Here is a 27,800-nt window from a genome sequence, read left to right as displayed (position 1 = left end):
GATGCTGTGAAAGTGCTGCACTCAACATGCCAGCAAATTTGGAAAACTCAGCAGTGGCCACAGGACTGGAAAAGGTCAGTCTTCATTCCAATCCCAAAGAAAGGCAATGACAAAGAATGTTCAAACTACCGCACAATTGCAGTCATCTCACATGCTAGTAAAGTAATGCTCAAAATTCTCCAAGCCAGGCTTCAGCAGTACGTGAATCATGAACTTCCAGATGTTCAAGCTGGTTTTAGAAAAGGCAGAGGAACCAGAGATCAAATTGCCAACATCCATCTGCTGGATCATCGAAAAAGCAAGAGAGTTCCAGAAAAACATCTATTTCTGCTTTATTGACAATGCCAAAACCTTTGTGTGGATCACAATAAGCTGTGGAAAATTCTGAAAGAGATGGCAATACCAGACCACCTGACCTGCCTCTTGAGAAACTTATACGCAGGTCAGGAAGCAACAGTTAGAACTGGACATGGAACGCCAGACTGGTTCCAAATAGGAAAAGGAGTACATCAGGGCTGTATATTGTCACCCTGCTTATTTAACTTATATGCAGAGTACACCATGAGAAATGCTGGACTGGAAGAAGCACAAGCTGGAATCAAGATTGCCGGGAGAAATATCAATAACCTCAGATATGCAGATGATACCACCCTTATGGCAGAAAGTGAAGAGGAACTCAAAAGCCTCTTGATGAAAGTGAAAGAGGAGAGTGAAAAAGTTGGCTTAAAGCTCAACATTCAGAAAACAAAGATCATGGCATCCGGTCCCATCACTTCATGGGAAATAGATGGGGAAACAGTGGAAACAGTGTCAGACTTTATTTTTTGGGGGCTCCAAAATCACTGCAGATGGTGATTGCAGCCATGAAATTAAAAGACGCTTACTCCTTGGAAGGAAAGTTATGACCGACCTAGATAGCATATTCAAAAGCAGAGACATTACTTTGCCAACAAAGGTTCGTCTAGTCAAGGCTTTGGTTTTTCCAGTGGTCATGTATGGATGTGAGAGTTGGACTGTGAAGAAGGCTGAGAGCCGAAGAATTGATGCTTTTGAACTGTGGTGTTGGAGAAGACTCTTGAGAGTCCCTTGGACTGCAAGATCCAACCAGTCCATTCTAAGGGAGATCAGTCCTGGGATTTCTTTGGAAGGAATGATGCTAAAGCTGAAACTCCAGTACTTTGGCCACCTCATGCGAAGAGTTGACTCATTGGAAAAGACTCTGATGCTGGGAGGGATTGGGGGCAGGAGGAGAAGGGGACGACAGAGGATGAGATGGATGGATGGCATCACTGACTTGATGGACGTGAGTCTGAGTGAACTCCAGGAGTTGGTGATAGACAGGGAGGCCTGGCGTGCTGCGATTCATGGGGTCGCAGAGTCGGACACGACTGAGCAACTGAACTGAACTGAACTGCCTCCCACGTAATTCATGTCTTCAGGGCAAGTTTGGGAAACACTTAACAGTAGTTGTCTCAGACACTCACAGCTGCCAGCTGCTGCGGTGCGCTGAGCACTGGATGGTCTCAGGAATGAGGAGGAAAACAGTAGTCGCATTGCTGTTGCTGTTTAGTTGCTAAGTCAGACTCTTTTGCAAGCCCATGGACTGTGGCCCACCAGCCTCCTGACCATGGGATTATCCCAGCAAAAGTGCTGGAGTGGGGAGCCATTTCCTCTTCCAGGGGATCTTCCCGACTCAGGGTCGGAACCTGAGTCTCTGCACTGGCAGGCGCATTCTTTACCACTGAGCCACCTGACAAGCCGCTGCGCTGCACCAGAGTGTGAATCACTTACCCTTCCCAGCCCCCACTCCATCGTCTGTGTAATGGGAATGCTATCAGCACCCCTCCTGCAGGGCTGGAAGAGGATTCAATGTGATTGACTTTTCTGGAGTATCCTGAATGCCTGGTTTCGGTCACCTTCTGGGAGCTAAAGGAAGGATTAAATAAAAATTACTTGAGGGATGTCAGGAACCTGGGATGAGGATTATCCACTGCCGTTATCCCTGTTCCCATAACGCCCAGCTGAGGCCTCACGTGGGACATTCAGCAGGTACTGTGGATCCTGAGCGCATCTAAGGACATCGAGGGCGTGGGCAGAGCAGGTCCCCACCAGCTTCTTTCAGGCTCTGTTTACCACCCAAATTCTGAGCTGGAGTCACCACAGAAAAGGAAGTACCATTGTAAAAGGGCTCCCTTTAAATCCAAGGAATATTTATGGAGTCTACTTGGAGCCAAGCATGGAGGACAGTGGCGCACCAGGTCTGGTCCTTGCCCCCCCCCAGCTTCGTGTGGGAGACAGCCATTAAAACAAGTAACAGCACAATAATTTAATGAGGTGTGAGCTTGCCAGCAAATAGATGTTCAGAACATTTATTCTGATAATGTACGTTCAGTAGAGCTCCCAGGCTTCCACAGGTGTCCAAGTGTTAGTCACTCAGTTGTGTCTGACTCTTTGCAACCCCATGGACCATAACTCACCAGGCTCCTCGTCCATAGGATTCTCCAGGCAAGAATACTGGAGTGGGTTGCCATGCCCTCCTCCAGGGGATCTTCCTGATCAAGGGATGGAATCCAGGTCTCCTGTACTGTAGGTACCTTCTTTAACTGAGCCATCAGCAAAGTCACACATGCCGAAGGATCCGACATAAACCTATTTAACTCAGAAGGGGAAGTACTTTCCAGATGTCCCACAGCCAGAGGCAGAGTGCAGAACCGAGACACGCCCATGACCTCAGATCTTTGCGTGTGGAACCCACTACTGCGATGTTTTAGGGCTGTTGCTAAGGCACCTGAAGTCTTGTTTCATGGAACAGGATCACTTCTTGCCTCACTGGAGTTCCCAAACGTGTGTGTCTGTGGTGGAGGACGGTGGGGACAGGGGTGGCAGGGAGGTGGGTTTGTTCTCCAGAGAAGACAGACCCGGTAAAACCAGCTGGTGAAGAGTCAGAGCTGAGATCAGAGCCAGATGGAATTCACTCGTGACAGACAAGAACTTCCCCTTAAAAAGCACAACAGTCTTCCAGAGGCTCCCCAAGACCAGGCTTCAGCAAACTGAGGTTAATAACAGGCATTACAGGGTACCAGTTGGATAAATCATGAGATTTATTTATATTTCACTTTAAAAGCCAGAACATAACAAACGTCACTTTCTGGAGAGTCATCTTATTAGAAATACATCAAGTGCACTTAATACAATGAAACTCGTCTTTTGGTACCATTGTGAGACCATCAGGTGAGGCTTTGTTAAATTTCCCTCTAAACTTAGGCTGAGATGATCTCAATTCAGGAGGGTCATAGCAAACTTTTTCCAAAACTACAGTGAAGAAGCTGTAACAACACCCGGGCCCTCCCAAATGACAGCGCGTTAGAGAAAGTTACTTTGCCCCACTGGACCCGGTCCCTACCGGTTCCTGAGCATGTGAGATTTCCGCGGCAGGGAGGGCGAGGCCCCAGCAGCGGTGTCCAGGCCCAGAACCCCGGGTCACCTGAAACTTCAGCCACTGACCAACAAAAATATCCCTATTCAGACAGAAGTCTAACAGGGAAAAATGAACCTAGACAGGGGGCCTTCTGGTCTACCAGAGGCTCTGCGCCTCCAGATGAGACAGCCCACGGCCTTATTTATTAACATTGGTGAAACAAGGTGAACTTCAAGCTTCTTGAGCTGTTAGCAAAGCAAGTTTCTGGCAGACAGTTTCAATGACCAACTGCTCCCAGGAGGTGTGCTGTGCCTCCTGACCTGCAGGTCTTGTCAGAGACAGCAGGTGGGGAGGCTGGACTTCCCCTAACCCCTCCGCCTCAGAAGGCAGGTCTTCGTACACTGATTAACATGTTGAAACCAGTTTTATAAGGAAGAAGTCTGTGACAGGAAAGCAACCCTCAGGTTAATCCAAGTTGCCAAATAAAAGATGACAGAACTAGTACCCCCTGGGCCCAGGACTTCTTACTCATCTGAGGGCCCCTCTTTGTGCTTCGAGGACAAGAATGTAAGCAGGTTCCCAGAGAGGCAAACATGACTAAGTCATTGGAAAGGAACTCATTAGTTTGAAAAAAATCAGAACCCAAAGCTGTGGCCCTCCCACCTCACTTAAGCTGACCCTTCTCCTTACTTAGGAATAAATGGAGTTTAAGTTTCCTAAGTCAGAAACACTTCTTTTCACTAAAAATATGTGGTTACACCTTACCCTAAGAAGGCACCATGCAGGCATTTAAGGTTGAACCAGTTAATCCTAAGGGTGTGCAAGAATGGGAGGGAAACAGCACTCATCAAAACTCCCAGCATCAGACCATGTTCAGCTCAGAACACTCACTCCAACGGGACTTGTGAAATGTTTCCCATGAGGTAACTCCAGCTTCCGGCAGCTGCTGCCAATGACCAACACACAGGAACTCGCACAGCACGGAAGCAGCTCCATCACCCACGAGATGCCTTACTGCCAGAGCTCACATACCCCGGGGACAAGGAGAGGAGACACTTGTCTCACTTGTGCTATTCATGACCCAGAAAAGATCCTGGCTGACTTGGAGGACCTGAGAGATCGACACAGGACAGGAGGACAGGAGGTGTGAGCGTGACCCACGGACAGGTGGGGCAGCTGGGCTCCCTTCCAGAGACGGGACAGAGGCTCCGCAAAGCGGCTGAGGAGCAGGACGAGAGCAGACAGGAGACACACAGGTGAGTGGAGCCCCGGGGGAAGGCGGGCCCGTTCCCTGTTCGGAGTGACCCTGCCCTAACACCAGGCCCACTCCCAGGCCTGCTGCACACTCGGGGGCGAGTCACGTTCTCCACACGGAGCCGAGGCTGGGGGCAGCCCCGGGCGCGCCTGCTCACTGGTCAATGATGGAGCGCTGCAGCACCTGGTTAATCATGTCTTCCTCATCCACGTCGTAATCCTGCGGACAACACAGACGCTTAGCAACTGTGTGCAGCTGAGGGGACTCACTGTGGGTCGGAGAAGCAGGGCATCTGAGCAGAGCTCTGGAGAAGGGCCAGGGGCCAGCTGCATGGTCTGCGATGCCGGCTGCCTGACCCTGGGCAGCTGCTTGATTTCCATGCCGCAGCTACCTCACCCTGACCGTGAACATGCCCACGGCACCCTCAGACGGGCAGGCACCTGCGTGAAGCCTGGCACAGAGCAGGTTCTCAAAGCTGGAGTGCCCGGGGTGAAAACAGCCTCTCTGATTCAGTAAGGCAAAGCTACCTACTTGGGCTTGTCTTGGCAACTGTATTCATCTTTAACAAAAAGATGCTAATTTTGAAGTCTGAATTTCAGATACTCTCATTAGGACAAGAGTAAATTGCTCTTTAGGACAACTCAGGAAAGAGTCATGCTTTCTATCTTAGGTCCTGAAACACAGCCATTGAGACTGAATGCTACTCTCAAATCCTAACCTGACACCTATATATGTAAATAAAAGGCTTACCTGAGACAACTAGCTGGATTTGTCACCATAATGCCAAGACAACAGTGTGCCCTTCAAACCACTCAGCTCCAGGGGAAGGATGTAAACCTGATGACCACGTTTGGCTATTTTTTTTTTTTTTAATTTTTAAATTGAAAAAAAATTTGGCTGCACCAGGTCTTCATTATGGCATTCAGTTGTGGCATGGGGGATCTAGTTCCCTGAACAGGGATCAAACCCAGGCCCCCTGCATTGGGAGCATGGAGTCTTAGCCACTGGACTCCCAGGGAAGTCCCAGTGTGTTTGATTTGACTTGAAGTACCTGAAGAAATAAATATGGGACACTTCACATGAAATTCTGCCTTTCCAGCTTCTTGGTATTGGGGCAGGAAGGAACCTGGCAACACAGTGCCCAGCTCTGCCCTCATCAGCTGGAGCTGCTGGCAGCATGATGAGTCATATACACTGTCCAGCTTGTAACTCCCTAGACAATCACATCCATGACTTGCCTGGACCCATGGGCTTCTGAGCTTAAGGATCCCAAACCAGGTTCTGTAACAGCTAGAAGCCACATACGAAACGAAGTGGATAAAAATTTTGGAAAACATAAAAGGAAGCTCACTCTGTCTCAGTCTCGATGGCTGGCCAGTTCACTTCCTTAAACGCCACAGAGCTGTCATTCCAGGGAGCCCATCACATCAGTGACAACCCCCCCGGGGGCCCGCAGTTCTCGGGTGAGGGGAGGGAGGGAGCCAAGTGGTCCGCTAGGTGCAGGTGGGTTGAGGGGGGTGGCGCGTGGGGGTGGGGGGGTGGTCAGGAATCAGCGCCCGGGCTGCAGACTCACCACGAAGGTGTCGTAGGAGAACTGGTGCCGGCGCTGGAGGTGCTCGATGAAGTTGGCGCTGCGGTAGTTGGGGTCTCCCCAGGGCATCGAGGCGCATATGGGACACACCTTCCGGCACAGAAGCATGGTGTCAGGGATGGCTTAGGTACTCGGTGCCTGAGCAGACACCAGCCCTCTGTGGACTGTGTCCGGCCACCTTTGCTCCAGGACAGCTTTCCTGACTCCCGGCCCACCACCCGGTCACACCCTCAAGGGCACATTCACATCCCGGAAGACATCAGTCTCCTACTGACAAATGGACAGGCAGGGCAGGGTGTGGGTGGTGGGTAAAGGCTTAAGCCATGATACCACCCATTTCTAATCCCCTACTGAGGAGAGAACAGGGTCAGTTTGTCAGACCAGGAGGGGCCCAGACTGAGCCTTCCAACCCAGTGGGCAAAATGATAGTAAAAGCACAAAGAAAACCAAGGAAATGACAGGTGAGCAACATCCCAAGGAAGTAACACAGTCTTACATGCTATTTTTATACAGTAAATGTTCAGATGAAGGGGCTCAGGGTGAAAAGCCTTCACACAAGAGGCTGATTCCGGCTTTGCAGAGTCGGAGGTATTGGAAAGACAAAGAGTACATGGCAAACAGCCAATCAGTGTGGCTACAGTGGAAAATTCCTGGAGAGAGGCCGAGAGGAGTGGGAAGGGGGAGAGCCAGGCCTAAGTGGGCTGGATTGGCGATAGCACGTCACCATTCACTTTACAAGGAAGATACGGTGACAGATGGGGCTGACACGAGAAGAATGTGACATGATGGGCAGCTCCTCGAGTGGAAGAGCTGGTGCTGTGGAGCACGGCATGGTCAGGACCAGAGTCTGAGGGGGAGACTTCCGAAGGGCAGGGCTCAAACACTGACCATTACAGAGTTCTGCAGAAGGAGGGCAGAATGGGGAGGGGCAAGGGCTTCAACGAGACAAAGTAATCAGAGGGATTTCAGGAAGCCAAAGGAAGGGGGAAAAGGAGAGAAAATTAAGCTGTAGTATCAGATACCATAGAGGAGTTTAGCAATAGGAAAAGGAGTTCGTCAAGGCTGTATATTGTCACCCTGCCTATTTAACTTCTATGCAGAGTACATCATGAGAAACGCTGGACTGGAAGAAACACAAGCTGGAATCAAGATTGCCGGGAGAAATATCAATAACCTCAGATATGCAGATGACACCACCCTTATGGCAGAAAGTGAAGAGGAACTCAAAAGCCTCTTGATGAAAGTGAAAGTGGAGAGTGACAAAGTTGGCTTAAAGCTCAACATTCAGAAAACGAAGATCACGGCATCCGGTCCCATCACTTCATGGGAAATAGATGGGGAAACAGTGGAAACAGTGTCAGACTTTATTTTTCTGGGCTCCAAAATCACTGCTGATGGTGACTGCAGCCATGAAATTAAAAGACGCTTACTCCTTGGAAGGAAAGTTATGACCGACCTAGATAGCATATTCAAAAGCAGAGACATTACTTTGCCAACAAAGGTTCGTCTAGTCAAGGCTATGGTTTTTCCTGTGGTCATTATGGATGTGAGAGTTGGACTGTGAAGGCGGCTGAGCGCCAAAGAATTGATGCTTTTGAACTGTGGTGTTGGAGAAGACTCTTCAGAGTCCCTTGGACTGCAAGGAGATCCAATCAGTCCATTCTGAAGGAGATAAGCCCTGGGATTTCTTCGGAGGGAATGATGCTACAGCTGAAACTCCAGTACTTTGGCCACCTCATGCGAAGAGTTGACTCATTGGAAAAGACTCTGATGCTGGGAGGGATTGGGGGCAGGAGGAGAAGGGGACGACAGAGGATGAGATGGCTGGATGGCATCACTGACTCGATGGACGTGAGTCTGAGTGAACTCCGGGAGTTGGTGATAGACAGGGAGGCCTGGCGTGCTGCGATTCATGGGGTCGAAAAGAGTCAGACACGACTGAGCGACTGATCTGATCTGATCTGATCAAGATTATGCATATAGTTAACCTTTGACCAAATTAATCTGTATCTAGACTAATTTTTTTTTTGGTCAGGAAGTAGAATTTACTGATGGCCTTGACTGAGGAAGGGACAAGGCCTTGTCCAGGGGCCATGATTAGGGATGAAGCTGACCCCAGAGCCATCTGGGATGGGCCCACTTTTCAGCCCCCAGGTTTTCAAATTCACCTGCATTCAGTTCAGTTGCTCAGTCGTGACCGACTCTTTGTGATCCCATGAATCGCAGCACGCCAGGCTTCCCTGCGTTAAACTTAGCAAATCCCTACTTCTTGGAAGATATGGATCTTCTGGTGGCCAGGGGAACTTGAACTTGGCCTTGAAAAGGGCCTCAATCACATACTCCTCGTTCAGCAGCTTGGTGCTGGTGGACATTATGACTTGGCCAACGTGGGCCCTGGCCACTGTGCCTTGGGGCTTTCCAAAGGCACTCTGCACACCTGTCTGGAGCCTAGACTGGGAATAGCATGAGGCCAGACAGAAATGTCCATGGAAAAAGCCTGTCTCCAAGGTCCCTTAGGGCAACCATCCAGGCAGCAGGGCGCACACACTACCAGGAAGGGCGCTGTCTGCGGTCACTGCACGCCAGGCCCCGGAGAAAGGAGCACAGTCGGCCTACCTGGCGGCAGTTCAAGACTTTACTTCACAGACATAAAAAAATACAGGCGAAGGTATGTCAAAATCCATGGCAGTCTTTTCAAACACACCATGAAAAACTTCAGGACTATAGGAAATAATAATTTAATAAACTATTCCTTATCCCCAATGCCTAGATTTAAGTGTGGCACACTTTCTTCAGCAATAAATGAAGCATTTAAAAATAAGATACAATTCACCCTTAACTCTTTCAGAACAGTCCTAAAAATGTGTTTCCCTTTATAATATTACTTATTATCTCACCCATCAAACAACCATTTTTTAGTAGCAATTAATATCCAGTCCTTAGATTTTTAGATACTGTCAGAAGTAACCCTGACATTTGTCAATAAGGGACCAGTTAAATCATGGTACAGAGACCAGTAATGGAAAACTGGCAGCTCATTAAAAAAGAATCCGATCCACATGTACTGACGTGAAACCAACGTCGGCGACGCCGGTTACAGTGTGCAGAATGCGCCGTCACTGGCATCAAAAGGGGGACAAGAAAGGGGGACAAGAAAGGAAGACATGCACAAATCACACTTCCAATCAAAAGCTAGAAATCTATTACTAATAATAGTAATAGAAATGAGTGCAGGGAAGATGGTGGCAGGAAATGAATGAAAGTATCTGTCATTTGATTTAACATCTGTTTTAGTTTTCATAATTAGCAACATAGGTGAGTTTACCTGGCTAACTTTAAAATGGAAAGGGGTAATGGGGGCAGGTGGCGGTGGCTGTTTGTCTCTGTGTCTAAGCTCACTGGCTCTTTCAATCAGTAGTTAGTTATTAAGAACTGTAACTAAAACATCTTGAGGCAGCAGCTGAAAACTTGGCTTTGGGGTGTAAGATAAATGGGAAAATAGAAATGAAACTAAAGAGAAAGTTGTATTAAGGCCTGTCTGTCAATCATACTAAGAGGGTGAGGTGACACTGCTGAGAGCGGCCAAATTCGAACTTTTTAAGGAAACCGTATGTCAGCCTTGATATTTAAATTAAATGTCAAAGACTGATCAGCACTTTCCTAATACTTCCATCTAAATTCTCTTTCTCCGCAACTATGAAGAAGCTATTCACATGGAAAACAGCAACTTTATGTAGAAACTTGGCCAACAAGATCCAAATTAACATTACCAACAATGGGAGCAACAGACGACTCCCCTGATGTGTACGCAGGGGACAGAGCATTCGCGTAGGTAATCATGAAGAAACAGACAAACCCAAATTGAAGGACAAGCTACAAAACAAGTGGCCCACCCTCTTTAAAAAACGTCAAGGTCATGAAAGAAAGAAAAACTGAGGACTAAAGGGACTTAACATTCAAATATAACACAAATCCAGGATCTGCGGGCTGGGGAAAACTGCCTTGAAGGACATTTCAACTGTTAAAATTTAAACGGAATTGCAGGTATTAGCTTGTATCAATGTGACAATTCCTGAGTGTGAAAATTAAAACACAAAAAATGTGGTTTTCTAAGAAGATATACTTCTTCCTAGGAGATATGTGCTGCAGTATTTAGGGGCAAAGGATCAGGGTATCTGTAACCTACTCTCAAATGGCTAGCACAAAATATGTATACAGAGTATGGTTAAGCGAATATGGTAAAATCTTAATCTGTGAGTCCAGGGAAAGGGTACATTAGAGTTCATTAACTAATCCTCTAACTTTTTGTAAAGTCTGACTTTTCCCCTGTAAGAATTTAAACAACAAAACCCACAAAACAAAAAAACTCAAGTTTCTCTTACCACAGATTTGGTGTCCGTGCTATGGGATAACTTGCAGTGTTCCACAAGTCCTTCTTGATCAAAATTCTTCTCAGGACAGTAAGGACAAGGGAAAGTATACCGGTTTGGGACGCTTCTGGAAGATGAAGGCAGGAAAAAAGAAGAAACTTCTCTGTGAGCACCTTTCCACGTAATTTCAACCACTGTCCCCTCCCCAGAGGAGCAAAGTTCACTCAATGCATTAGGACAGGGATTCTGGTGATCATGTCTGAGTCAGGTCAAATGTTTTGAAAGTAACAGTCTAGCCCGCATTTGAAGTGAACATGCGAGTCCTCCATAACCACCCCAAAACAAAAACTTACACCAGCTTTAGCCAGCCTAACAATTACACCTTTGCTTTCCAAAACTCATGAAGACAGATTTCCAAAACTCATGAAGACAGACATCACCGAAGAGAGTCATAGAACCATTTACCTTGGTTGACGAGACGCGTCCTTGGTGGTGGCCTTCACACCTTCCATGATGTAATTCTGGTACTTGGAACAGGTAGCCACATGTGCCCGGATCTTGGACAGGAAGAACTTAGGTGGGAAGGATCAGAGCCCACAAGTTAGCTGGGATCTTGTACCCAATCCAACACAGTGCCAAAGCAAAGGCAAGATGTAAACTAGACCTACACCTCCCTGGGGAGGCAAAGAGCCTCACGAGACTCCTGGCTCCACTGAAGGGCCTGAAACTCTGACTTTTTTTTGCAGGGTTTCTATTAGTATCAAGGCTGATGTTTTACTTGAGCAAACCAGGATATCTGCTTCCACTCTAAAATCACTCTTGGAGAGGTTTGTTTTATTCATGATATGCTCTCTGCTCACAGAGACACTCCAAACCCAGTGAAGCGTCTGAAGTTTTCTACCCCAGCACTTAAAACGCGTCTACTTTCAGCATGCCAAGAACCACATTCCATTATAAGTGCAGCAAAGTGATGATTTACATAAAAGGGATAAAGGCCAGTAATCCTAGTTAAATGATAATATTCTGTCACCAGATTGTAATTAATGAACTTCTTACAAAAAAAAACACAAACCAGATTCTGAATTCTACTTCATTAATAAAATCTAGTCTTTGCAAGACAGAAAGACAAAATTGTACTTCAATATCTTGAGTTTCTAAATCAAAACAAACTGGAAGGAAAAATATGTTTCAGTGCTTGTGCTATGGCTTACCATGATGCTTCTGTCTTATCTCCAGCTAAAGAACTTGACTTCAAGCTGCCAAAGAGCTCCCAGTTAAAGGGGATGGGAACTAGCTCTATTCAGAACTATAGCCACTGTGTACCCGTAGTGCCAAATTACTCTGAAAGGAGGAAATGGTAAAGAACACCCAGTCCATGGCTGCTCACACTAAGGTGTTAAAGAAACTGACACGCAAGAGTGTCCGACAAGTCACGGAGTGAAAAAAATTTTTCAAAAGTGAAAAGAAGTTGTAGAAATATATATTATAGTAGGATCCTATTTTGTAAAAATCCTACATCTATGTTTGTATAAAACCCACACCTGTGTTCGTCAGAGAGCGGGGAAATGTTTTGCAGCCTTCTAAACGGCAGTATTTTTAAAAAGGTAATCTCTGGAGTGGGGAACAAGCCTACATTGATTTATATTTTTGTGCTGTCTGGAATTATGAAATCACAATTATTTAAAACCCAGTAATTCTGTATATATCTCTTTTGAAAATAAAACAATAGCATTTCTCCTATGCAGTTATAATTATTTTAAAATAAATATTCTTGACTCTAATATGGTCATACAAAAAAAGAACACGGATGCGTTTCAAACACTGGACACGCTATCGTGAAATGTCTTCATATTGACCTTTGTACTAGAATCCCTCCTTGCCAAATGCCAAAAGCTGAACCAGTTTTACATCTGTAGTGAAATACATCACAAAATTTCCCCTCAGACTCACTGCAGCAGGTAGTTTTGAGGCACTGACTACATTTTATACTTTAAAAAATGGAGAAATATCACTCTGTCTTATTCTAATTAAATTTGTGTATGCTGCTTTGGGAAAAATGGGTCTTTTACAGAAAAAAACTGGGATAACTGATTTCTATGGTTTTCAAAGCTAAGCTATGTAATATGCTAAACCAATTATTTAAAAGAAAAAACCAAACCACACAACCAATCAGGTTACCAAAATGCAACAGCACGGCCACGGCCACAGCCAGCCAGCATGCACATGTGCTGCTGCTCACGCAGCTACGCTCTAAGTTCAGAAACAAGGCGGCAAGCTCTGTGTTTTACCCATCTTACAGACGCCGACTGCTCCGCCCCACTCCCACATACATTTTTACGGCAGCCGTGGCAGGAAGTCTCTGTGCTCTCAATCTGCCGCTCGAGCTCCACGGCTCGGACGCCAGGCGCCAGAGCGCTGCGACACACGCCACAGACAGGCTTCTTCGGCTTCAGACATTCCTGCAGGCATGCAGAGCAAAAGCTAGAACAAGACATACAGAGAACCTGCGTCATGCATCGTGGAGACAAGACAACAAAAATGGATAAACTTTTCAAAATGACATCAATGGATAATGAATTAAAAACTGCTCGATCCCTGCTCTTGATTCAGTTCTTCTGGGCAATAAAAATGGTGGTGGTAGGGAAGGGGGAGGAGGGCAGTGTTCCTTGCAAAGAACACACAGGTCCAACGACAGAAATAAACGTGAACTACCGTGACACGCAGCAGAAGGTGCGACGGCACAGCCTTCAGTCCTTAGCCCTGGCCACTGAGGGATCTTGCTGGGGTTTCCCGAACTTCAGTTTCTCTTCTGTGAAGTGGAGGCTTGCAGTACCTACCTCTAGAATTTAGGGAGGATGGATTACGTATAGTGGACTCTTAGGACAGTGTCTAGCACGTATGAAATGCACCATAAGCAGGAGCAGCCATCAACAGAGGTGAATGCAGAGCACTATGGAAACACAAAGTCAAGAGCAGCCAGATGTAACCCGAGAAAGACAGCAGTGGTTAGACTTCAGACAGCATACACGAGAGCACCTCAGAAGAGTTCAGTGGCAGAGGAGGGGAAGAATATTCCAGGCCCCTAGGCTTCCATTTCCTTACATGCATTGTGCATGTTTACCACTCTGCCTCATAAGCCTCAGGTACTTAAAGCAAGGTATCAACCAAACCAAAATCAAGATTTAGAAAAATAATTCTGGGATTAGCATGGACAAGAGAGTTGTCAGTTTTAATTTTTTTTTTTTCAGATGAGCAAAGAAACCAAATAGATGGCCGAAGGCAAGAGATCATGAGGGCCTGACTGAGGCAATAAAGAATTCAGGAAATGATGTGGGGATGGATTCAGGAGGACTTGGCAATTTACTAAATTTGGAAAAGAAAAGTTAAAGATGACCAACTTTCTGTATATCTGAAGCCTAGACAGGCGGCAATGCTGAGATAAGGTACAGAGAAAGAAGGAATAATGAGGCATGAAAGTATCCCAGCTGCACTTGCAACCTCAGAGATCTAAGGCAAGATAGCAAAATCTGCCAGGAAGAACTCTGGATATATAATCAAAGGTAATCTGCACGTTTCTTTTGTTTTTTACTGTCTCTTAACATTTTTCTCCCTTCTGTCATTCAGCTAGGGGTCAATGCTGCTTTTCTTAGCTGTGACTCAGAGATCAATGTTCACAAGCCACTCTGTGCCTGTCATGCCTAACAAACAAGCTCGCTTTTAAATGGCCCCTGTATCTTGGACGGGTGTCCCTGGTGGCTCAGTGTAAACAATCTGCCTGCCAATCCAGGAGACACAGGTTGGATCCCTGGGTTGGGAAGATCGCCTAGAGAAGGAAATGGCAACTCACTCCAGTATTCTTGCCTGGGAAACCCCATGGACAGAGGAGCATGGCAGGCTACAGTCTATAGGGTCACAGAGTTGCACATGACTTAGAGAGTAAACAATGTTGGTCTGGCTTTCAGTTTCCATTTCCTACTGATGGGCCTTTTTCAGTCTTCTAGATGCCCCACCCTTCCTGTTATAATTCTCCCTAGACAAGTCGTCCTGGGCACCCAGCCACCTGCCAGTCTCCAGCTGTACTCCACTAACCTGGAGAGGGATGTAAAATTCAGGGCTTGAAACAAAGTTTTATAAGAACTCAACGCCCCGTGCGGCTAGAGCTGCAGTGATGCTGTTTTCAAGCACAAAAGCTAGCAAAAATCAACCAGGCAGAGCAAAATGCACTCGGTGGGAGTTAAGGGAGATGTGGGGGCCCTCAGAGATCCCGCCAACTGTTTTCAATCAGCATCGAACTGATGAACATGTGGAGCTAGTATGGCGAGTATAGACAAGAGTCAAGGTTTGAGTATCAGTACTGCCCCCTGACCTCTGACCTTGGAAAGGTCCACCTGGCTCAAGGAAACCTCAAATTTTGCTGCTCTTTAGTTGGTAAACTGTGCTGGGTCAAGCCTCTTTTTAAGTATTAAATGTAAATTAAATCCACTCAAGTAATCCAAAATTAGGTAAACCTAATGAGAGCTGATTGACAGAAAAGCGGATTCAACTTGAAAGCCACCTAGGGGCCGCTTCAATTTTCACAGTGTGCTTTCACCAGTTTCTCAGCTTATGTGGCCTTCACCTGATCACTCCCCCACCCCCACGCACACGGGCTTTATCTCTGTGATACTTTCCCAGTGGACAATGAGTTTGACTGAACACTGCTAGTACTTATTTATCATCAATTCAGTGGACTGTGAACTCTGAGGGCAGAATCACCTTGTTTCTTAGGATGTTCCCCAATTTGGCACACAGTGTGTATACAAATATTTTTAGCTAGTTGAATATACGGAGAAGGCAATGGCACCCCACTCCAGTACTCCTGCCTGGAAAATCCCATGGAAGGAGGAGCCTGGTGGGCTGCAGTCCATGGGGTCGCTGAGGGTCAGACACGACTGATTGACTTCACTTTCACTTTTCACTTTCATGCATTGGAGAAGGAAATGGCAACCTACTCCAGTGTTCTTGCCTGGAGAATCCCAGGGACAGGGAGCCTGGTGGGCTGCCGTCTCTGGGGTCGCACAGAGTCGGACACGACTGAAGCGACTTAGCAGCAGTTGAATATAAGATTGGAAGATAGTTGCTCAAAACACTACACTGGGCACTTGCGACAGAAAGAGGTGCAAAACACTGCTTCATGAGCCCTAAGTTTTACTCTCTGAAAGGCAGGAGGAGTCCCCCGGAGAGAAGCAGGAAGGTAACTGAAATGGGAGAGTGACAAGGGAGGCTGTCACTAGAACTGGGCCTATATGGAAAGGATTTGGGGTGGTGACGGGAGAGGGGCTGAAGGGGCAAGAAGACTTCCAGGCTAACCGAACTGCAAGCAGGAACAGCCTGAAGCTGGAAAGAGCTTGGCGTACAAACAAAAAGGCGGCCGGGTGGCTGGGGAGCCCTTGCCAGGCGCCCGCGGTTCTCTGGGCAAACAGACACCCGGTCCATCAGGGGAGAGCAGACAACGGTAAGCCGGCCCTGAGGGAGCCTCGGTGCCCTCACCTGCAAAATGGCTGCCACGTCTCTGCCCCACAGGACTGCTTCAGGAACAAGAACGCCCAGCAGGTGCCTTGTGTGCCTCCTGACCAACGGAGGGGTCCTAACACCAACCCCAAGCGATGCCCGCGGTGATAAGCGCTGGGGGAGGCCACAGAGCAAAATCAACCCCCAGCAGCAGGAGGCGGGCAGCCACACTTTGTACAATTCTTTCCACTCAGCCGTTCTGCGGGTCTGATGGAGCAAGGCTTCCATTCAAATGTGGCCGGCCTCAAAGCCCACCCCAGAGCCTATTACTGCACATTCTCACACAAGCTCCTTTCGTCCTCACAAGCAGCCTATTAGCAGCATGGAGGCTCTGAATTTCGAACACAGTGCAACACGCCCCGTACGCCTGTGGGAATGCGGACCACCGCCACCTGCCAGCCCCCGACCCCTTTCCCGTGAAGGGCAGACGGGTCAGGTCTCCTTCAGGACTCCCCTTTCGTCCTTTTGGTCCAGTCGAGCGTTTCCCCAACTTCAGAGCACACTGGAACTGCCGGGCAGAGCCGGACACAGGACACGGCCTAGCTGAGGGGCCACGGGCAGCCCACTCACGGGGACCCGGCGGGCCTCGGGCCCCACGCCCCCAGCAGGCGGCCACTCCGCCATCACGCGTCGGGGGGGGGCCCGGGACGCAGCGGACTCAACGGAAGAGCCGGGCGCTGGGGAGGAAGCGGGGCGGAAGAGAAGAGCGCCCCGCCGACGTCCACGGGCCCCCGGGAGCCCCGCGGGGACGCGCCTCGAGGCCAGGCCTCCCGCTCCCGCCCGGAGACCCTTCCTGCTGGGGCCTCACTCCCTCAGCTCCATTTTCATCCCAGTCAGGAGAACCCCCTGCCTACCACCACCCCGATCGGGCCCCAACCCGCCACTTACACGTGTCCGCAGGGCACCTGCACCGGCTTCTCGTACACCTCCAGGCACACGGGACACGTGAAGCGGCCCAGGGGGTCGGCCTCCGCCGCGGGTCCTGCCAGCTGCGCACCACCATCACGGGCCGGGGCCTGCGCCTGCGCCGCCATCTTGCTGCCGCGGACCGCCGCGCCTCAGCGGCCGAGGAGGAGGCCGAGGGGCGGAGCGAGAGCGGTGAGGGGCGCTCGGGGCGTGGCTTATGGAACGTGTGTCGGGTTGGGGGCGGGGCCAGCGGGCGGGCCACGCCTCCTGGCCCCTCGGACGCTAGGGAAAAGTGTAGATCCGGATCCAGAGACTGTTATGAGTGGAGGAGGGTTTGTGCTTCAGCCACTTTTGCCCAAAATTTAAATGGTTGTTACTATTACTTCGGAGAAGGCAATGGCATCCCACTCCAGTACTCTTGCCTGGAAAATCCCATGACTATTCCTTAATCTTTCTCTTCAGTCGAGTTTCAGCAAACAAATTTTACAGGGAGATTTGATATCACTCCCAAGCTACAAATAGAAAATCAACACCACGTATTTCCACAAGGCACGGGGAACAAATACAATAGAAACAGTATAGTCTTACGAATTCGTGCCGGATACTGTTGACGCAGGAAAGGGAGATTGAGCATGATTACAGAGGTGTTGAAGACAGGCTATCACCACATTGAGACTTCCTAGGGAAAGCAGAAGTAATAAGATTATTTAGTATTGTCTTCACGTGCCTCCTGGCCATGGGGTCCAACTCCAGCTCTGTAGAAGATGGGGAACCTGGGGTTTGAGGAGATAGACTAAGCCTCAAGCTTGAAAGAAGCAGGCCTAGAACCCAGACGTTTTGAATCTCATCTTCCTTTACTTCCCACTGTACACAGTTGGCTCTCATATACAGCCCGTTATAACAGAAGCTACTTTTTTTTTTTTTTAAAGACTGGCTTTACTAACAGGTCTATGCGGTTTTCTTAACCAGGAAAGTCAGTGATCAATTAAACTCTACCCTGTAAGGCCACAGAGGCCTCACAGTAAGGAGTCTGCACAAGACAAATAAATCAGTTTGCTAAACCAGGTTAACTGAATGCAAATTTGCGCCTCGTCTGGCCCATCCCCAGTCCTCTGTATTGATTCTGCTTGACCTGCTGGCAGCAAGAGGATTATTTTTAACTAGCCATGTGGGCCATCTTTTCACTAACCAGTAACTTGGTGTGTAGGCAGCAGCCCAAAAGAGCCAATGCTTCCATTTCACCATTTCTTTTTCTTGTTCCGATGTCAGGCACTGTGCATCTGATATCTCCCCAGCCCAAAAGTGCTCTGTCTCCCCTTCAGGAATGGGGGTGCCTCTGTGGGGGCAGAGATGTGTTGTAGGTATTTATAAGTTTTTGTTTTGGCCTTGTAACTGCAGCCAGACCCTGTGCTGTGAGCAGGGAAGGTGGTGAGGGCAGGGGAGTCCCAGACTTGGGCTTCAAATCCACTGAGCGCCTCCAGTTTGAGCTCTTGAAATCGAACTCATACATACCTTACCTGCCTCTTGAGAAACCTATAGAGTTAGAGCTGGGTATGGAATAATGGACTGGTTCAAAATTGGGAAAGGAGTACGTCAAGGCTGTGTATTGTTACTCTGCTTATTTAACATATGCAGAGTACATCATGTGAAATGCTGGGCTGGATGAAGCACAAGCTGGAATCAATATTGCCAGGAGAAATATCAATAACCTCAGATATGCAGATGACACCACCCTAATGGCAGAAAGCAAAGAGGAACTAAAGAATCTCCTGATGAAGGTGAAAGAGGAGAGTGAAAAAGCTAGCTTAAAACTCCACATTCAAAAAATGAAGATCGTGGTATCTGGTCCCATCACTTCATGGCAAAAAGGGGAAAAATGGAAACAATGACAGACCTTATTTTCCTGGGCTTCAAGATCACTGAGACAGTGACTGCAGCCATGAACTTAAAAGATGCTTACTCCTTGGAGGAACAGCTATTACAAAACTAGACAGAGTATTAAAAAGCAGAGACATTATTTTGCTGACAAAGGTTTGTATAGTAAAAGCTATGGTTTTTCCAGTAGTCATGTATGGATGTGAGAGTCGGACCATAAAGAAGGCTGAGTGGCCAAAGTATTGATGCTTTCAAACTGTGGTGCTGGAGAAGACTCTTGAGAGTTCCTTGGACAGCAAGGAGATCAAACCAGTCAATCCTGAAGGAAATCGACCCTGAATATTCAGTGGAAGGACTGATGCTGAAGCTGAAGCTCCAATACTTTGGCCACCTGATGTGAAGAGCTGACTCATTGGAAAAGCCTCTGATGCTGGGAAAAGTTGAAGACAGGAGGAGAAGGGGGCAACTGGGGATGAGATGGTTGGATGGCATCACCGACTCAATGGACATGAATTTGAGCAAGCTCCGGGAGGTGGTGAAGGACAGGGAAGCCTGGTGTGTCTGCAGTCCATGGGGTCGTAGAGAGTCGGAATCGACTGAGTGACTGAACTACAGCAATGAAAGAGAAGAGGACAGGACTGAAATAATAGTATATTAATAGTGAACTTTGGGGTGCTTATTATTCTAAGCACTTTACATGAATTCTCACAGCAAGCTATGACAGGTTCTACTGTTTGCGTTTTTTGTGTGTGCTTAGTCTCATCCAACTCAGACCCCATGGACTGTATGTAGCCTACCAGGCTCCTCTGTCCCTGGGATTCCCAGGCAAGAATACTGGAGTGGGTTGCCATTTCCTCCTTCAGGGAATCTTCCTGACCCAGGCATAGAACCAGCATCTCCTGTGTCTCCTGCCTCAGCAGGGGAATTCTTTACCACTAAGCTATCTGGGAAGCCAATTTGCATTTTACAATCATGCAAATCAATGCACAGAGGTATTAAATCACCTTTTAACACAGATGGAACACAGGAGTCAGGATTTTCCCCGGCAATCCAGTGGCTAAACTTCCAATGTAGCGGGATCAAGGGGAACTAAAGGCCCATATGCCGAGGGTGGGGCTAAAAATTTTTTAAAGTAAAAAACAACCAAAAAGGACTGCCAGTCACTCTCAAAGTCTAGTATGCATCGGAGTCACCTGGGGGGGATTCCGAAAATAAGAGTTGCTGGGGGGCAGCCGCCCAGAGTTTAGAATTCAGCCGGTCAGTAAACCTAGAGCGTGGCCCCAGGATCTGCCTTTCTAACGTTTTCTCCAGCTGGTGCAGGTGCTGCTGGTCGGGGCTGCACTTTGCGCACCATTAACCTACGTTACACCCCACACCCCGCCCCAGTCAGTGCTTCTGTTGTTGTTGCTCACTGGTGTCCGACCCTTTAGGAGCCCATGGGCTGTAGTCCACCAGGCTCCTCTGTCCATGGGATTTTCTGGGCAAGAATACTAGAGTGTGTTGTCATTTTCCTACTCCAGGGGATCTTCCTGACCCAGGGATCAAACCCGTGTCTCTTGTGTCTCCTACACTGGCAGGCGGCTTCTTTACCACTGAGCCAGCTGAGACTCTAGTACAGATGGTTCCTAGACCTCAAATCAAGTAACCCTCAGAGTCTTATCTCTCAACCTCAGGTCACATATAAAATGTATTTATTACTATGCTTATCTAAAGTAGGTAGAATTTACACCATTATGCATTTCTACATTTATTAATCTGGGCTTCCCTGGTGGGTCAGACGGTAAAGCGTCTGCCTGCAATGCAGGATACCTGGGTTCAATGCCTGGGTTGGGAAGATCCCTTGGAGAAGGAAATGGCAACCCACTCCAATACTCTTGCCTGGAAAATTCCACGGACTGAGGAGCCTGGTATGCTACAGTCCATGGGGTCACAAAGAGTTGGACACGACTGAGTGACTTCACTTTCACTTATGGGTAGATAATTTCATCTCAATGTCAGCAGTTCTTCAAGACTGCCAAATTGCTAATAGAAAGCTGTAGGAATTCCCACCTGCACCACTAGGGGGCAAACGAGTATCTCACAGTCTCGCTGCACCTGGCCCAACTAGGTGGAACAAGGCTTCCCTTGTTCTTAAATCTTCCCAGTTGCTTAAATGTTGACTACCCCTATCCCTTATAGCTTGCTGCTGCTGCTGCTAAATCGCTTCAGTCGTGTCTGACTCTGTGCGACCCCATAGACGGCAGCCCACCAGGCTCCCCCGTCCCTGGGATTCTCCAGGCAAGAACACTGGAGTGGGTTGCCATTTCCTTCTCCGATACAAGAAAGTGAAAAGTGAAAGTGAAGTCGCTCAGTCATGTCTGACTCCTAGCAACCCATGGACTGCAGCTTACCAGGCCCCTCCGTCCATGTTTTTTTCCAGGCAAGAGCACTGGCGTGGGGTGCCATTGCCTTCTCCGCCCTTATAGCTTACTCGTGGCAAATAGATGGGGAAAAAAATGGAAACAGTGACAGACTTTATTTTCTTGGGCTCCAAAATCACTGCAGATGGTGACTGCAGCCATGAAATTTTAAAATACTTGCTCCTTGGAAGAAAAGCCACGACAAACCTAGATAGAGTATTAAAAAGCAGAGACATCACTTTGCTACAAAGGTCTGTCTAGTCAAAACTATAGTGTTTCCAGTAGTCATGTATGGATGTGAGAGTTGGACCATAAATAAGGCTGAGCACCAAAGAATTGATGCTTTTGAACTGAGGTGCTGGAGAAGACTCTTGAGAGTCCCTTGAACTGCAAGGAGATCAAAGCAGTCAATCCTAAAGGAAATCGACCCTGAATATTCAGTGGAAGGACTGATGCTGAAGCTGAAGCTCCAATACTTTGGCCATCTGATGCGAAGAACTGACTCATTGAAAAAGACCCTGATGCTGGGAAACATTGAAGGCAGGAAGAGAAGGAGATGAGAGAGGATGAGATGGTTGGATGGCATCACCAACTCAATGGCCATGCATTTGAGCAAACTCCAGGAGACAGTGAAGGACAGGGAACTCTGACATATTGCAGTCCATGGGGTCGCAGAGAGTCAGACATGACTGAGCAACTGAACAGCAACAACTTAGGATGGAAGTAAAAACCAAAAAGGAAAAAAATACTGAAAAAAAAAAAAAAGAACACAGTCTTGGATTGAAAGGACTTTTAACATGAGTAACACTGGCATGTAAATGTCTATTTAACCAATAACTTCTTTGTGTCAGGTATCCTGAGAGGTGGTGGAATTTGGGCAGTGAATGATTCAGCTATAAAAAGGAAAGACACAGGAGGATGACTACATAAAAAGGCTGCTCCCAGAATATTGCTGTTCATCAGTCACTCCACCAGCTCACCGCTTTTGCACAGCATTTTGCAATTTGTATTCTATCAAGCCATGTAATGAAGCACAAACAACGTCAATCTAGCAAGATCTAATCATGACTGTAACTGGAAAATGGATATTATGGTTGCCCCTGGGGACGTCTAGTCTACTTTCTGTCTCTTTGAATTTGCCTATAATAGGCATTTCTGGTAAGTGGAATCACACAGTGTTTGTCCTTTTGTGACTTACTTCTTTCACTTAGCACAATGTTTTCAAGGTTAATTCATGATGTAGCATTCATCAGAACTTCATTCCTTTTTAATGGCTGAATAATATTCCATTGTGTAGAAATACCACATTTTGTATATCCACTCATACGTTGATAGACACTTGGGGCCTCCCTAGTGGCTCAGACTGTAAAGAATCTGCCAGGAGTGTGGGAAACCGGGTTCGATCCTGGGTCGGGAAGATCCCCTGGTGAAGGAAATGGCTACCCACTCCAGTATTCTTGCCTGGAGAATTCCATGGACAGAGGAGCCTGGCGGGCTAGCCCATGTGGTTGCAAAGAGTCAGACACACTTAGCGACTAACGCTCACTTTCACTTGGGTTGTTTTCACTTTTTGTTTGATTTCTTTTTGGCTGCACCACTTGGCATGCGGGATCTTAGTGCCCCGACCAGGGATCAGACCTGTGCTCCTGAAGTGGAAGCACGGAGTCCTAACCAGTCAAACTCCAGGGAATTCCTTTTTTTTTTTTTTTTACAGTGGTGTCATTTCTCATAGGCTCCCTTTGTTGGCAGAACCAGGAAGTGTATATATATATATATACATATATATTTTTTTTTTCTTTTCCTAAATAAATTTAAATATTTTTGACCGTGCTGGGTCTTCACTGTTGTGTGGGCTTTCTCTAGTTACGGCAAGTGGGGGCTACTCTGTAATGGCGATCCTCAAGCTTCTGCCTGCTGTGGTTTCTTGTTGTGGAGCACAGGCCCTAGGGCGTGCAAGCTTCAGCAGTTGTGGCGAATGGGCTCAGTTGCCCGGTGCCACGTGGAATCCTTCCATACCAGGGATCGGACCCCGTAGTCCCTGCATTGGCAGGCAGATTCTGTTCTTAACCACTGGCCCACCAGGGAAGTCCCTAGGAAGTATGTTTACATACGGTGTTTATAATTGAGAAATTTCACTTAGAAAGCTGGACCTCTAGCTTCTCTTCAGAAACCTGAATGCCTGATCATGATCAGCTGGGAAACTGGTGATAATCAGCTGGCAGATGGTAGGGGTTCAACATTTGTTTTCTCACTGAAGTATTTATTGCACGCCTACTGCGGGCCAGGTACTTGGTTGTATTACGGTTCTTCTAACTTCTGGCGCTACGTAGATGAGACGGTAGTACTCTAGAAGCTAGTTACACCCACTGTGTATACTTGTAGGCAGTGGAGTTTCAGTACCCAGTCCTCACTTTTGGCTTCTTTTTTCCCTCCAGCTGGAAGGAAAGCTGGATACCCTTACATGTCCAGAGCCCATGCAAATGCCACCTCCTCCTTGGGGCTGTCCCGTGTGCCATCTCAGACGTCACTTCTCCATTCTCTAAGCTCTTTGTCCTTCTCACAACATTCATCACCTTCTGTCCTGAATCATTGGTGTTCAGTTCAGAAATGCCACTCCAGTACTCTTGCCTGGAAAATCTCATGGACAGAGGAGCATGGTAGGCTACAGTCCATGTGGTCGCAAAGAGTCGGACACAACTGAGCGAGTTCACCTTTCTTTCTTTACTCCTAACTTATTAATCTTCTCTTTCTGGTAAGGAGACGGTACACTCTTTGAGGGCAAGCACTGTATCTGTCTTTCTTGGGTCTGTCTATGTCCTTAAATCTAACATCAGTCCTGGCACATTGTAGGCATTCGATGAAAATTTTGGTTAAAAACAATTGCTGTTGACCTCTCTGATGGGTGCAGCGTGGCATGGAGTAGTAATATAATTGTAAGCAAAACAGACATAGTAGTTTTGTCCTCAGAGAGTTAACTGACTTCTAGGGGAGAAGGATATTAATAAAAATCATATAATTTGTATCTGTAGACTGATTTGAAAAACATGATCTTTATTTGCATTATTGTCCCCAGTTGGCTTCATACATACGCACCCTTAGAAAATATATATAGTGTTGGTTGATATTGTGTTTTGCATTTCAGGGTATTGCTCTCTTTTTTCCTTCCAAAATATATCTTGCAGAGTAATGTAGGGTTACATCATCCTTTTAAAGTGATAGATAGTAGTCATTAGTATGGCTACACCATTCCCCTATTGATGGGCATTTAGAAAGTTTCTGGGTTTTGTTTTTGCATTACAAAGAATAATGCAACAGGTCTTTTTGTACACTTCTGCTTTTTCTCTGGTAGATTCCAGAAAATCAAAGTGGTGGGTCATAGGCTTGCTTTTCTTTTTCATTTTTTGTTCTACACATGCCTATGTCATTAGAATTCATACAGCACTTTTGTGATGAAAAAAAATACGCTAAAAAATAGAAAGAAGTAGGTAGATGGTTCATGTTGCTGGCTTTTAGAACGCAGAGGTGCCTGATCACTGTCACATGACTGTTACATAATCTGCTAACCATTATGTAATAAAATCTGCAAAGGATGCTCCTGTGATTACACGTCACCAAGCAGAAAAATCTCAGGCCTCCAGCCCTGTTTTCAAGATGAGAAATGTCTCCCTTCAGAGATTTTGGTATTTTTCTGATACAAAATGTCACGAGAATCAGTGACCAGGGTTTCCTACCAGTAAAGCCTTCTTAAAACTTTTGTTTTCTTTTTGGCTGTCACAAAACCACAGAGCTGGAAGGGACTTATTAACAGCCTCATGCACTCTTGTAATGGTTTCCAAAGTACAGTTTGAGTTGTTGCAAAGGCGGAGTTTGGGTGGGACAGTTTTTCTCAGCTGGAATTCCTATAAACACCATTACCTTAGGAGTGATTAAGACAGGAGCTTAAACACGAGCTGGTAACAGCAGAAGTACACAAAGATCTAAAGCGATGCTCAGACAGCAACAGATAAATACAGTAATTGCTGCTCTTTGAATAGCAGGTTGTTGGTTCTCCAAATGCTCTCCAGGCACCATGTCACTGACTCCTGAGACAAGACCCACTGACTTTAGCTGGGGACACCAAGACCTAGAGAGGGAATCCCACACTCAAGCAAGGCCTGTTGGACAGCTCCTGATCAGACATGTGCAGAGCTCATGGGAAACACAGATATTATGAAAGACGGGATATCCCTGGCAATCCAGTGGCTAGGACTCTACACTTCCAATGTAGAGGGCAAGGGTTCTATCCCTGGTTGGGGAACTAAGATCCCACGTGGCACATGTCATGGCCAAAAATTTTTTTTTAACTTTTTAAATTATGAAATATGTTGTTGTGGGGTGGGAAACCAGGGGAAGGTGGGTTTTGCCTGGAGAAATCAGAGAAAGCTTCAGAAAGGATATGAGGACTCAGTTGGGGCTGGAAGTCAAGAAAACAAGGAAGGGAAGAAAGGAAGAACATTCATACCCAGTGAACAGCATATACAGGCATAGAGGCCAAAGTGGTCGAAGAATATGGTAGGTACAGAGAGCCAAGACCATGTTGGAGAAAGAGAATTTGGCATGTTGTGGGCCCTGAGTCTTCAATAAATATCTGGGGCGAGTTAGAGAGATAGAATGAGTGGTTCAATGGTAAATGTGTTCAACAAAGTCTTGAGTATGTGCTGGACACTTTGCAAGCACCAAGGGTTCAGTGAGTGATGAACCACAAAAGCAAAGTTCACAGTTAACATGGTGTGTGTGTGTGTGTATGCTAAGTAGCTTCAGCTGTCTGATTCCTTGCAACTCTATGGGTTGTAGCCCACCAGGCTCCTCCATCCATGGGATTCTCCAGGCAAGAATACTGAGTGGATGCCATTTCCTCTTCCAGGGGATCTTCCCGACACACGGATCAAATCCGAGTCTCCTAAGTCTCACTGTACTGGTAGGTGGGTTCTTTACCACTAGCCACCTCTGCGAAAACCATCAACATGATGGGTGGAAGACAAATCCATGAAGTGAAGTGTGACAAGCCACCAGAATTAACGCCAGTGTAGTCTACACTGCAGGAGTCTGGTGAAGTGACAAATCAAGGAGACAGTATTTGGCTGGGTCTTCCTCAATGCTGGTTTCCATTCAGGGAAGTTGAGGGCTGAGAAAAGTCATTTCCTTTGACTTTACCCAGATTTTATTTTATATTTTATTATTTATTTATTTTTTGGCCATGCCATGCAGCTTGCAGGATCTTAAGTTCCTTACCAGGCATTGGACGCAGTCGCTCAGCAGAAAGCATGGACACCTAAACACTGGACCACCAAGGAATTACCAACTTAACCAGATTTTTAAAACAGTGTATTTAGATTATTACACTAATGCAACTACTGTGGAGTTGGAGAAGACTCTTGAGAGTCCCTTGGACTGCAAGGAGATCCAACCAGTCCATCCTAAAGGAAACCAGACCTGAATATTCACTGGAAGGACTGATGCTGAAGCTGAAGCTCCCAACTTTGGCCACCTGATGCGAAGAACTGACTCACTGGAAAAGACCCTGATGATGGGAAAGACTGAAGGCGGAGAAGAAAGGATTGAAGAAGGAGAGGACAGAGGATGAGACGGTTAGATGATATCACCGACTCAGCGGACATGAATTTGAGCAAACTCCAGGAGATAGTGAAGGACAGAGAACTCTGACGTACTGCAGTCCATGGGGTCGCAAAGAGTCGGACACGACTGAGCAACTGAACTGAATGCAACTACTTTAATAACTTTAGTAAGTGGCTTCCATACTCACTTGAATCCCAGAAGGCGGTATATTATTATTGCATTTATAGGTGAAAAAGCCGAGGCTCAGAGAAGTTAAGTAACTATTCCAAGGTTATGTTGCTAGTAAGTGGTAAGGCAAAACGGGAACCCTCGCTCTTAGACACAGCCTGTAACATCGCCATTCCCCTCAAGGCTGGATTCAGTCTCACGTGACACTGGGCATCTTATTTGCTTTTTTTAAGCCTTGGTATTTCTACCTGTAAAATGGGGGTGAGGGATCCAACTGTCAGCTTCTTCTCAGGCGCGGTCGAGAGCTCATGGTCAGATCGCATGGATAATGGGGAAGACCGGGAGGTGGAAGCCGCGAATCTCTCCATCCGAGCTCACAGATCCAAGTTACCACCTCTGGGCTCCAGCCAGGTTCCCATGACAACCCGGCCAGCCGCCATCCTGGGACCCAGGGCATGCGTCACTTCCGGCCCGTTTATTTCCGGGTCCCAGCCCCAGCCCGGCGGCGGGAGGCCTTTAGGCTCCGAAGTGAGACGCCGCCGCTTCTCGCTCACCCTTCTGCCTCCGGCTTCTTCTCCGCCTCCGGCGAGCGTCGGCCTCTCCCCGGCCCAGCGCGCAGCCGCGGCCTGGCCTCCCTTTGGGCCCGCCTCCG

The 27,800-nt window shown here is 47.3% G+C and overlaps 1 protein-coding gene and 1 non-coding gene across 2 annotated transcripts; both read right to left on the bottom strand.

Moving 5' to 3' along the window:
• Nucleotides 1-3,083: 3,083 nt before the first annotated feature.
• RNF114 (ring finger protein 114) lies at nucleotides 3,084-27,730 on the bottom strand. The gene is made up of 7 exons (XM_061437935.1): nucleotides 27,397-27,730; nucleotides 17,073-17,769; nucleotides 12,965-13,115; nucleotides 11,100-11,206; nucleotides 10,647-10,761; nucleotides 6,247-6,354; nucleotides 3,084-4,892 (listed from the first exon to the last, which is right to left on the bottom strand). Exons 2-7 carry the CDS (start codon nucleotides 17,216-17,218, stop codon nucleotides 4,827-4,829), a joined length of 693 nt encoding a protein of 230 aa, XP_061293919.1. The 5' UTR covers nucleotides 17,219-17,769; nucleotides 27,397-27,730; the 3' UTR covers nucleotides 3,084-4,826.
• Nucleotides 8,760-8,890, bottom strand: LOC133259994 (small nucleolar RNA SNORA70). Its single transcript, XR_009740653.1, has one exon. It is a non-coding gene; the product is annotated as a small nucleolar RNA SNORA70 (small nucleolar RNA).
• Nucleotides 27,731-27,800: the final 70 nt, after the last annotated feature.

The sequence above is a fragment of the Bos javanicus genome, chromosome 13, assembly GCF_032452875.1.
Source record: "Bos javanicus breed banteng chromosome 13, ARS-OSU_banteng_1.0, whole genome shotgun sequence".
Taxonomy (NCBI): domain Eukaryota; kingdom Metazoa; phylum Chordata; class Mammalia; order Artiodactyla; family Bovidae; genus Bos; species Bos javanicus.
This window is presented reverse-complemented; position numbering and strand designations above follow the sequence as displayed.

Bases quoted from the DNA above. Each gene is read 5' to 3' on its own strand.
- RNF114 (XM_061437935.1), bottom strand. From the start codon at position 17,218: ATGGCGGCGCAGGCGCAGGCCCCGGCCCGTGATGGTGGTGCGCAGCTG. The intron at 13,116-17,072 runs GTAAGTGGCGGG...GTCTTGTTCTAG, and splicing joins CAGGTGCCCTGCGGACACGT to CTTTTGCTCTGCATGCCTGC. The intron at 6,355-10,646 runs GTAAGAGAAACT...CTGTGCCGGAAG, and splicing joins GCACGGACACCAAATCTGTG to GTGTGTCCCATATGCGCCTC.